The following is a 12,224-nucleotide window of genomic DNA, read 5'->3' as shown; positions in this document are numbered from 1 at the left end:
CGAACAGCTACCGGAGGAGTGGAAGGAAGGGGTAATCTGCCCCATTCACAAGAAAGGCGACCATTTGGAATGGGAGAACTTCAGGACGATCACTATTTTGAATGCTGCCTACAAAGTGCTATCCCAGATCATCTTCCGTCGTCTGTCACCTAAAACAAATGAGTTCGTGGGAATTTATTAAGCTGGCTTCATCGACAGCCGGTCAACAACGGACCAGATCTTCACCGTACGGCAAATCCTCCAGAAATGCCGTGAACGCATCACCTGTTCATCGACTTCAAAGCGGCATACGACAGTATCGACCGCGCAGAGCTATGGAGAATCATGGACGAAAACGGCATTATCTCGCCGGGGACTGCGAGATCACCTTCTCTTCAACATCGCTCTGGAAGGTGTGATGCGACGAGCCGGGCTCAACAGCCGGGGAACGATTTTCACAAAATCCGGTCAATTTGCGTGCTTTGCGGATTGACATTGTTGCCAGAACATTTGCAACGGTGGTAGAGCTGTACACCCGCCTGAAACGCGAAGCAGCAAAGGTCGGACTGGTGGTGAATGCCTCAAAAACAAAGTACATGCTGGTAGGCGGAACCGAACACGACCGGATCCGTCTGGGTAGTAATGTTACGATAGACGGGGATACTTTCGAGGTGGTGGAGGAATTCGTCTATCTCGGATCCTTACTGACGGCTGATAACAACGTGAGTCGTGAAATTCGGAGGCGCATCATCAGCAGAAGTCGGGCCTACTATAGGCTCCAGAAGAAACTGCGGTCGAAAAAGATTCACCCATGCAACTTGTGCTATACTTAGAATCAATCACAAGCAGTAGGCTGTGACTTTACTCTGTAATTTGAATTCATAATAAAATTTGCGTTTGGAAGTGTACGACGTGTTATTGAATCAGTGTCTCGATTATCATCAGAATCGGTAATTATTCCAATCACGAATCTTCCCAATAATCTGGATCTGGATTATCACATCTGGCGACGAGTAAGTGAAACGTTCCCACACACCGTAAAGGTAAGAAAAAATGCTTAAATTTGAAGCGAAAGAATTCAATTTAATTTTCCACGTGTTAGCACTTCGAAAGGCGAGAGCACGTGGAAACAGGCAAAAGCCGCTGCGTTGTGCAGAAACAGATTATTTCCGCTGCCGTAGAGCAGGGACAGGCACCGAGCCGCTTCGAGAAACCTAGGCGTGAAGCCGCTGCGTAAGGGCAGGAATAGGCGTGCAGCCGCTGCTAGGAAGCAGAAACACTTCCGTTGCGCAAGGCAAGGACAGGCGAGAAGCCGCTACGCAGAGTAGAAATAGGCTCGAGCCGGAGAAAAAGCGTCACAAGCAACATCGAAAAGGTAAAAAAAAAATAATCAAAATAACACCCTTGTGGTCATTGCCGTTGCTATGGTTACGACAATGACGTTAAAATTTCGAATTTTTCAGCTCGAGTTTCACCGCCTACCGTGATGGAAAACTGGAACATCAGTCCATTCAAATTCCAACACCTTCCAGATACGCAAGTCCGTAAGGAATGGTTGCGTTGGAAAAGGAATTTTGAAGTGATTGTGGCGGCCAGTGAAGAGAAAAACGCTACCAAGTTAAAAAACATATTGTTAGCCAAGGGTGGATTGGAGCTGCAGGATTTGTTTTACTCGATCGATGGGGCGGACGTTGGAGAGGATGCCGAAATTGACCCGTTTAAAACGGCGATTGGCAAGCTGGACGAACATTTTTCACCGAAGCAGCATGATTCGTATGAACGGAACGAATTTTGCAAAATGGTACCGGCAACAACGTCTGATGGAACCCGTGAACCATTGACCAAATTTTTGATGCGATGCAACGAACAAGCGAAGAAATGCGATTTCGGTAAGACTGAAGCGGAAAGTCGGGATTTGCGTGTCATCGACAAAATCATTTACCATGCGCCGCCGGAGTTGAGAGAAAAATTGCTTCACGAAGAAACTCTCACACTGTCGCAAGTATCCAGAATTGTGAATTCGTTCGAATCAATTAAGCAGCAGGTTCATGCAATTGCCGGAAACGATAATGGTGAAACATCGGTACGGGTACCTCCGCGTTCAGATCAGGACGTTTTTCGTGTATCAGGAAATGGCAAATCAACAAGTGGTTCTTGTTATCGATGTGGACAGAAGAATCATTACGGAAATGACCAACAGTGCCCCGCTCGGAACAAACAGTGCGAGAAATGTCGAAAGTTTGGTCATTTCGCTCGTGTTTGCCGTTCGATGACGAAACGCAAGTGTAGTGTAGTGAGTATCATAGTAGTTAGGATGGTAAATTATTAATTATTCCTCTGTGTGTATAAGTTAGACATGTATCGTGTTTGAACACCCCTAACTGCAAAACGGGCGAAAACCGAACGAGAGCTTGTATCTAGAAAACGATTTGGAGTCGTTGCGCGGCATCGCGGCGGCGGACGGAGAGATAAAAGAAAAAGAAAGCTCAACTGATTGCAGTACGGGCTACGGTTGTAGTAGTGCGTCTTTTCGGATGGAACCCGTGAAACCGAAGCGGGCTGAGGAGAGGGGAAAGCAATGTTCGTGGAATCGAGTTGGGATTGGATAGAGCATTCTGGTAACTATTGTTGTGACGAATAGACGTAGATTTTGTTACACCGTCTTTCGTTTACTACAGCAAGTATGATGGCCCAACACCATATCAAACTGGTAAGAAGATGAAGACAGACAATGTGAGAGCAATAACGTCTATGGAGTGCGAGTCCAGTTCAAATTTTATTTGCAACATTGGAGATGGCGATGAATTTCTTTGGGTCGATGTCGGGGGTGTACTGATCAGAATGTTGATTGACTCTGGTAGTAATCAGAACCTTATCGACGACGACACTTGGCGAAGCATGCTCAGCCAAGGGGTCAACTTCTGGAAACCGAAACATGTCCCGAACACGATCTTGCGAGGATACGGCCGTGAAGCAAAGCCTTTAGTTGTGTCACACGTTCTTGAGACAACATTCAGCATTGGAAACGAAGCCGACCAACGTCAGGAAACAACGATCTTCTATGTCATCGACGGAGGTTCTCAGCCGTTGTTGGGAAAGGATACTGCGAAGCGTCTGGGTGTTTTGAAGGTTGGACTGTCCGTCAACAACATCGTTCCGGCTGGGAATAGACCTTTCCCAAAGATGAAAAATGTCCAGCTGAGTATTCCAATCAACAGAAATGTTACTCCAATAGCTCAACGAGTCAGGCGCCCATCGATAGCACTTCTCAGTCGAATTGAAGAGAAGCTGAATCAACTACTTGTGGCGGATATCATCGAACCAGTATCTGGAGCAGCACCCTGGGTTTCACCGTTGGTAACAATAGTCAAGGACAATGGTGATCTTCGCCTTTGCGTGGACATGCGACGTGCTAACCAGGCTATCATGCGAGAACATCACATGATGCCTACGTTTGAAAGTTTCCTTCCTCGGTTGAAATCTGCTAAATACTTCAGTCGTTTGGACATCAAAGATGCATTTCACCAGGTAAGCTAGACAACCTAAAAAAAACATATTAAGTATTTTATAATGAAATTGAATTACATTAATACTGTTGAAATTTTATTATCAAAATATAGATTGAATTAGCTGAGCAAAGTCGGTACATCACGACATTTATTTGCCATAAAGGACTGTTCAGGTATAAAAGGCTGATGTTCGGCATTTCTTGTGCCCCAGAAATGTTCCAAAAAAACCATGGAACAAATCTTAGCGGGATGCGAGAATGTCATTAACTACATTGACGACATATTTGTTTTTGGAGAAACTGAAGAAGAGCACAATGTTGCTTTGGCCAAAGTTCTTTGTGTCTTGAAGGAGAACAATATTATGTTGAACCAAGACAAATGCATCTTTAAGACGCAACAGCTTGATTTCCTGGGGCATGTCATTTCATCTGATGGAATAAGACCGACTGAACAAAAAGTACAAGCCTTGCAAAAGTTCCGCGAACCTCGTTCTTCAGACGAAGTAAGAAGTTTTCTGGGCTTGGTTACATACGTTGGCAAATTTATTCCTGACTTGGCTACCACTACCGCACCGTTGCGTGAACTGATTTGCAATGCTAATCCATTTAGGTGGACAAACGAGCATCAAAGAAGTTTTGAAAAATTGAAGCACTTGATATCACAGGCACACACTCTGGCTTTCTTCGATAATTGTTTCCGTACCCGGGTTATAGCTGATGCCTCGCCAGTCGCATTAGGTGCAGTTCTTGTACAATTTGCAGATGATTCTGACGATTGTCCCCGCATAATCAGTTACGCCAGTAAGAGCCTAACAGTCACTGAAAAACGGTATTGCCAAACCGAAAAAGAGGCATTGGCATTGGTATGGGCAGTTGAAAAATTTTCCGAATATTTGATCGGTAGAGAGTTTGAATTGGAAACAGATCACAAACCACTTGAAGTAATATTCAGCCCCTCATCAACACCTTGTGCAAGAATCGAACGGTGGGTCTTAAGACTACAGTCATTTAGATTTACCGTCAAATACCGTAAAGGAAGCGGAAATATTGCAGACTCTCTATCTCGACTGGTTTGTTCGGAAAAGGCAACTGATTTTGAAAAGGATAGCAAGTTTTTGGTTTTGGCAATACAACAATCTGTGGCCATAGATGTTAGCGAAATCGAGGAAGCTTCCAGAGATGATCCAGAGATTTCCGCCGTAAGAGAGTGTATTCGAGAAGGACACTGGAAAAATTCGTTGGCAAAACATTACGAGCCTTTTCAAAATGAACTTGGTTTCATCGGAGACACTTTGGTTCGAGGCAATAAGTTGGTAATTCCCAAAAAGCTACGCGAACGAATGGTCCAGCTGGCACATGAAGGTCATCCTGGAGAATCTGTTATGAAGCGTCGACTGCGGGATAGAGCATGGTGGCCTTCCATGGACAAAGAAACTAAGGAATACTGCACAGCGTGTGAAGGTTGTCAATTAGTTGGTCTTCCGTGTCGACCAGTGCCGATGAGTAGAAGAGATCTACCTACAAAACCATGGGTTGATATTGCCATCGACTTCATGGGTCCTCTTCCCACTGGTGAGTATCTACTAGTAGTCATAGATTACTATAGTAGGTACAAGGAAGTTGAAATTATGATTCGCATTACTGCATCTGAAACTGTCGAACGCCTCAGTAAGATTTTCACCCGTCTAGGGTATCCTAGAACTATTACACTCGACAACGCCAAGCAGTTCGTTGGAAGGGAATTTGAAGAGTACTGTAAAATTCACGGCATTACTCTCAATCACACAGCTCCATATTGGCCACAGGAAAACGGTCTAGTTGAAAGACAAAACCGTTCGTTGTTAAAGAGACTGCAAATCAGTCATGGACTAGGCAGAGACTGGAAAAGAGACTTGAAAGATTATCTTATTATGTACTACACAACACCGCACTCTACCACTGGTAGGACTCCAACAGAATTGTGTTATGGAAGGACAATCAGATCAAAATTGCCAACAATCCAAGATATCGAATCGATTCCACCATCTTCCGAATTTCGAGATCAAGATTTTTTGAACAAACAAAAAGGGAAAGAAAGGGAGGATATTCGACGTCACGCGAAGGATTCCGACATCAACGAGGGAGATACGGTACTCATGAGGAACCTTACACCAAAGAACAAACTCTCGACAGCTTTTAACAGAACCAAGTATACTGTAGTGGATCGTTCTGGCCCCAGAGCAACTGTTGAAGACACAGACACCGGAGTGGCGTACGAAAGGAACGTTGCTCACTTAAAGAAGATCAACGATAAACCAAGAGTTGTGGAAGAACAACGTATGGATGAAATTACGAAAACTTCTATGAATGAAGAAGAAAACTTTGCTGGGTTTCCTCTCGAAGATGACGAAGTTCCGAATCCTGGGTTTGCTGATGGTGAAGGACAACTGCGTAGAGGACGGAAAACTCCTGAGAAATATAAAGATTTTGTAATGTAGATGGTAATTCATTGAATTGTATAAAAAGGGAGATGTGCTATACTTAGAATCAATCACAAGCAGTAGGCTGTGACTTTACTCTGTAATTTGAATTCATAATAAAATTTGCGTTTGGAAGTGTACGACGTGTTATTGAATCAGTGTCTCGATTATCATCCGAATCGGTAATTATTCCAATCACGAATCTTCCCAATAATCTGGATCTGGATTATCACACAACTAATGCACCATGTACAAAACGCTAATAAGACCGGTGGTCCTCTACGGACTCGAGACATAGACCATTCTCGAGGAGGACCTGCAAGCACTCGGAGTTTTCGAGCGACGCGTGCTAAGGACGATTTTCGGCGGTGTGCAGGAGAACGGTGAGTGGCGGAGAAGGATGAACCACGAGCTCGCTGCACTTCACGGCGAACTCAGCATCCAGAAGGTGGCCGAAGCCGGAAGCATACAGAATGCCAGACAACAACAACAACAACAACACAACAACAATAATACAATAATAATTTAATCACTTGTCAGATCAAATCATTTCTATTTCATCTAATAAGGCCTTTTAAAACGAAAGGATATGCAACTTTTGCCACTCCTGACCCAGACATCCACCGGAATAAAACTGGTCGTATGGTTCTAAATTTTTGAATACCTAGCACAAATAAAACTGATAATATAGTGAACCTCAATATTTCATTGAAAAACAGTGCTATTTGCGCCTTGGCCAGCGGTTATTTTTTTTTTGTGGGCCCCGTAGACCCGGGCCCGTGGCACAGTGGTCACACGTTCACTTCTTTAGTGGATGGTCATGGGTTAGATTCCAGCCCCGGCACTTGCAATTTTTCGACAGTTGAGCATATGCTAAAGTGACCAGACGTCCCGCGACAAATTATGCCCTGCGAAATGGCCCGTGTTCGTCTCAAATCGTAAAAATGTCAAACAACAAATCACAAATCACATAAAGTTATATTAGCATATTTTTTTCCAGCCCAGTATGGTAAACTTTTATTGGAAATGTATTTTGACTATGTTAATTGTTTCAAATGAGTGAAACTTAAAACCTTCATTAACTGGCAGGTACGCACATGGCCTTCACTTCGGCATCCTATTCAACATCATATAAGACTTTGTGTTAGCTGGGTAGCCTATGCTGTAACGTACTCAGAAACTTGGAGCAACACAAAAGCAACCAGTTCTATATAGGGGCCGTTCATAAACCACGTAGACTTTTTGGGGGGAGGGGGGGGGGTCTGGCCAAAGTCTACGCTTCATACAAATTTTAAAATTTTTGTATGGACAAAAGTCTACGAGGGGGGAGGGGGGGTCTGAGATGGTCAAATGTTGGTCTACGTGGTTTATGAACAGTCCCATACAGGCATACCTCGATAATACGTACACCACCGCTTCGTTTAGTGTACGTACTATCGAAACGTACGTACTATCGAATCACAAATTTTTATTTCAAATTTCATTTTCAAATCAAAGAATGTTATTTCTAGAACGTCAGGATTGCCAAAAAAATACATGTGGCCTAAGGATCCGATTATTAATTACGTAATTTTGCTTGTTTAGTGTCCTATCTTTATTGGAAAAATCTTCTTGTGCTTTGGGGACGCTTCGTAGAGGCATCTCGTCTCTGGGAACTTATATTGATTTTATTTGAATTATCTTTTAGAACCATCGAAACTGGTCTAGATATAATTAAATCCATCTAGATCGGTTATATCTTGTTATAGAAACATTCTAGAATTATTTTCTCTTGCAATATTTATTGCCAAGAGTTTATTTTTTTTACGAGAAGGGATTCCTAGAGGTATCCCGGAGGTCTTGGAGGAATCACGGAATTCTTGCAGGAATTCAAGGAAAAAATATTTGATGAATCCTGTAGGAATCTCGGAATGAATTTCTGGAGGAATCTTGGAATGAATTCATGGAGAAATCCCGGAACGAAATTCCTGGAGGTATTCAGGAAGAAATCCTGAAGTCCCGAAAGTATTACAGAAGAAATTCTTCGTAAAGTTTCGGAAGGAATCTCTGGAGAAATCTCTGAAAGAGACCCTGGAATCTCTTCAGAAATCCTGGAGAAATCTCGGAACCAACACTTAGAGGAATTTCGGAACTGAAAGAAACTTGAAGAAATCCCTAAAGCAAGCGAGAAAGCGAAATGTCTTTCCCCGAATCCCACATTTCGGGTACACCCAGAAACAATTGAATTGGTACAGCCTATAGGATAATGCCAATCGCGGTTGCTAAAGAATTTTTTTTGAATGTTTTGATGTTTTCTGACCTTTTTAATTACGTTCGGACTTCAAGAGATTTCTTCCAGAATTAGTCAAAAAGTCCCCGGAATCCTCCAGGAATTTGATCCGAGATTCTCCGAACAGTTTCTTTCGGGATGTCTCTGGATTTATTTTTTTGGGCTTCCAGACGGTATTCCTGTAAATTCTAGCAACTTCACCCAGAATTTCTCTAGGAGTTCTTTCGGAAATTGTATCAGAAATTCTTACCGAGATTCCTTCAAAAACTCCTTGCAACAATCCGTAAGGATTTATTCCTGGCATTTCATACGAGATTCTTCCCGGAATATCTTCTGGTAATTCTTCAGGAATTCCTTCTAAAACCCTTCCAAAAATCCTACAAGATCCCTGACAAGAACTTCATTCAGTATTCCTCTAAAAGCTTCTCTGAGATACCTCCAGGAACTTCTTCCGGTTTTTTTGGGAGCTACTTCTGATTTAAGTATTCCTTCTGGGATTCCTACAATAATTTTACCAGGTAAACTTTCTGGGATATTTCCAGGATTCTTTCGGAAATTCCTTCCGGGATTCCTCCCGGAAAAAATTGTGGACAAATCTCGAGGGGAGTCCCGGATGGAATTCTTGTGGAATCCCAGAAGGAACTCCATGAGGTGAGCCACCAAGCCACCATCAACTTATAAAACAGCACACGCACACATATCCCCATTTTGAATTAAACCCAACCACTCATGTTAAGCTGGCGAATTTTTTCTTATGCGAGAGCTGACGATTTTTTTTTAAGTCCGAATCGTAAACAACAAAGCCACGAAACGTCAAAAACTAAGAACATTTTCCTTAGCAACCGCGGCTTGCAGTGCCCTACGGCACTCAAAGTTGTTTAAATTTCCGAACTCATGGAAAACTGTCAAATATTTTATACGTATCGCAAAAAAAACGTTAATTGTTGGAAAACGAAAAAAAAACAGCAAGTAAGTGAACTGAAATCAATGGTTTGGATAAGTAACTTGATGGGTTTGATTCATGTTTTGGAGAGCAATCTTCGCCGAGAAATTTAGTTTTTTTTTATTACCACACAAAATAGAACCATCATGTGTCATTTTATTTTATCACAACGTTCTATTGGTGAAGAAAACGTCTAGTTAATTACTGTCCAAGTACTTATTGACCACTAAGCTGAGAAGCAGTCCACCCCAGCTGGGATGTAACGCCAGAATGATGATGCCAGATATTATGACTGGCAGAAAATATCTCTGTAAAGCGAAGAATACTGCAATCATTACATCAAACTTATTCGTTCATGTCTTCCATTTCGCTACATTTTGAAACTGCCTATAAATTCCCAAACTTTTTATGTGTGCGACCCCCTTTTGTCAGTTGACGTGCTTTCGGCGACCCACAGTTTGAGAAACCATGGACTGATAATCCGTGTTATAGGAATCTGCATAACACAAATTCATGGTATCGGAGTCTCTGCTATACGTTTACTAATGATTCGAACCCATTTTTGTAGATTAAAAAATAACTAAATTTTGGTGTACGTACTATCGAGGCAAAATGTACGTACTATCGAGCAGTGTTGGTTAACTCACACTCAAAGCTTGCTCATGAACCGCTCCTGCGTGAGCACACTCGCACGCGATTCTGAATCGTTTTCTCATGCGCGAGAATTTAAAAAAAAAAAAAAAGACACGGACAACGTCTTCAGCTTTCGGCTGTACAGACTGTTTTAAACTTAACATTAGACAACGGACAACGGAGCATGCACCAGTGGAAACGGGGAAGAAACTATTCTCACGAAAAGTTTCAACGCCCGAAGCGGGAATCGAACCCTCACCCCATAGCATGGTGCGATTATAAGCTTGGTGACCCTAACCGCACGGCTACGAGGCTCCACATTTCATGCAAAATCTCGCTCTCACGAGTCAAGCGTCGAAATCTCGTTTGCTTGTAAAACGAATTCAAATCAATTTAAACGGCATTCAATGTTGTTGTACGCTAGATTTGCTTTTGTTCTATCATACTATCGTAAAAACTTTGATGTAAATATCAAGAACACCAAGAAATAAAGCTATGAGTAAACTCATGAGTCAACTCGTGCATGATTTTTTCGGCGGTGAGTTGGGCGAGTCAAGAATCGCGCGTGAAACAACTCAACCATGAGATTTGAGAATTTGAGTTTTTACCAACACTGCTATCGAGGGTACGCACTAACGAGGGTACGTACTATCGACGTACGCCTGTAGTAGAATCAGAATAAAATACATGTAGACGCTGTAGAATTTCTTGTAGAACTGGTCTAGCCGCACATGTTTTTCAGATACCATATAGGGTCTGGGACCATTTGGGCAGGAGCACCTATTTTGGGCACTTGCTGCTTTAACTCAGTCAATTTTTAACCGATTGACTTGATTTTTGAAAACGATCAGATACGCACAGTATCTAGCAATATTAAAAAAATCAATTCAATCGGTTTGAAATTGACTTAGTTATAGCAGCAAGTGCCCAAAAATAGGTGCTCCTGTCCAAATGGTCGCAGACCCTACTCAGGTTGAGCTTCTAAAATGAGCAGGATGTGGTTGAATCTAGATATGTCAAAATGACATTTTCAGAACCAAGCGTCTCCATTTCCTCTTAATTGCTTACATGGCCATCAGCTGAACACCTTACGAGCAATCAAGGCAAATAGAAAATTGTCAATCATTTCCGTAGATGAATCTGCCAGAACCTAATAAGAATTTCCTTCAGCAACAGACCTTGGCACCCCATACTTACCTTACCGATCAGGCTAAGGCCGGGGTGGCCTCTGCTGTACATAGTAGCCGCCTCCATTCCACTCGGTCCATGGCTGTTTGTCTCCAGTTCCGCACTCTGCGTAGGGTCCGCAGATCGTCCTCCACTTGGTCGACCCACCTAGCTCGCTGCGCTCCACGTCTTCTTGTACCGGTCGGATGACTCTCGAGAACCATTTTAGTCGGGTTGCTATCCGACATCCTGATGACGTGACCCGCCCACCGTAGCCTCCCGATTTTCGCGGTATGGACGATGGTTGGTTCTCCCAGCAGCTGATGCAGCTCGTGGTTCATTCGCCTACTCCAAGTCCCGTCTTCCATCTGCATTCCGCCATAGATGGTACGCAGCACCTTCCGTTCGAAAACTCCAAGGGCGCGTTGGTCCTCTGCACGTAGGGTCCATGTTTCGTGCCCATAGAGGACGACCGGTCTAATCATCGTTTTGTAGATGGTTAACTTCGTGTTACGGCGAACCTTATTCGATCGTACTGTTCTGCGAAGTCCAAAGTAAGAACGATTTCCTGCCACAATGCGCCTCTGAATTTCTCTGCTGGTGTCGTTGTCGTCGGTCACCAGTGAGTCCAAGTACACGAATTCTGCAACCGCCTCGATTTCATCACCGTCGATATAAATTCGGGGTGGCGGGCGCGGTGATTCCTCCCTGGAGCCCTTTGCCATCATGTACTTTGTCTTCGACACATTAATGACTAATCCGATTCGCCTGGCTTCACTCTTTAGTCGGATGTACGTTTCCGCCATCGTCTCAAATTTACGAGCAATAATATCAATATCGTCGGCGAAACCAAGCAGCTGAACGGACTTCGTGAAAATCGTCCCATTCGTGTTTATCCCCGCTCTCCTTATTACACCCTCTAAAGCAATGTTGAACAGCAAGCATGAAAGTCCATCACCTTGCCGTAACCCTCTGCGAGATTCGAAGGGACTCGAGAGTGTCCCTGATACTCGAACTACGCACATCACTCGATCCATCGTCGCCTTGATCAATCGTATCAGTTTATCCGGGAATCCGTATTCGTGCATAATCTGAAATAGCTGTTCTCGATCGATTATATCATACGCCGATTTGAAATCGATGAACAAGTGATGTGTGGGCACGTTGTATTCGCGGCATTTCTGCAACACCTGGCGGATGGCGAACATCTGGTCCGTTATAGCGCGTTCACCCATAAATCCAGCATAATATTGCCCCACGAACTCT

At 43.4% G+C, this 12,224-nt stretch overlaps 2 protein-coding genes across 2 annotated transcripts; both read left to right on the top strand.

The window, feature by feature from the left end:
- Nucleotides 1–801: 801 nt before the first annotated feature.
- Nucleotides 802–2,308, top strand: LOC134290918 (uncharacterized). Its single transcript, XM_062858148.1, has 2 exons — nucleotides 802–1,354; nucleotides 1,443–2,308. The coding sequence occupies exon 2, from the start codon at nucleotides 1,466–1,468 to the stop codon at nucleotides 2,306–2,308; it is 843 nt and encodes a 280-aa protein (XP_062714132.1). The 5' UTR covers nucleotides 802–1,354; nucleotides 1,443–1,465.
- Nucleotides 2,309–2,820: 512 nt separating this feature from the next.
- Nucleotides 2,821–3,516, top strand: LOC134290917 (uncharacterized). The gene has a single exon (XM_062858147.1). It carries the CDS (start codon nucleotides 2,821–2,823, stop codon nucleotides 3,514–3,516), a length of 696 nt encoding a protein of 231 aa, XP_062714131.1.
- The last annotated feature ends 8,708 nt before the right edge of the window (nucleotides 3,517–12,224 follow it).

Source organism: Aedes albopictus, chromosome 3, assembly GCF_035046485.1.
Source record: "Aedes albopictus strain Foshan chromosome 3, AalbF5, whole genome shotgun sequence".
Classification (NCBI taxonomy): Eukaryota; Metazoa; Arthropoda; class Insecta; order Diptera; family Culicidae; genus Aedes; species Aedes albopictus.
The sequence above is the reverse complement of the archived record's forward strand: the minus strand, read 5'-3'. Positions and strand labels throughout refer to the sequence as shown.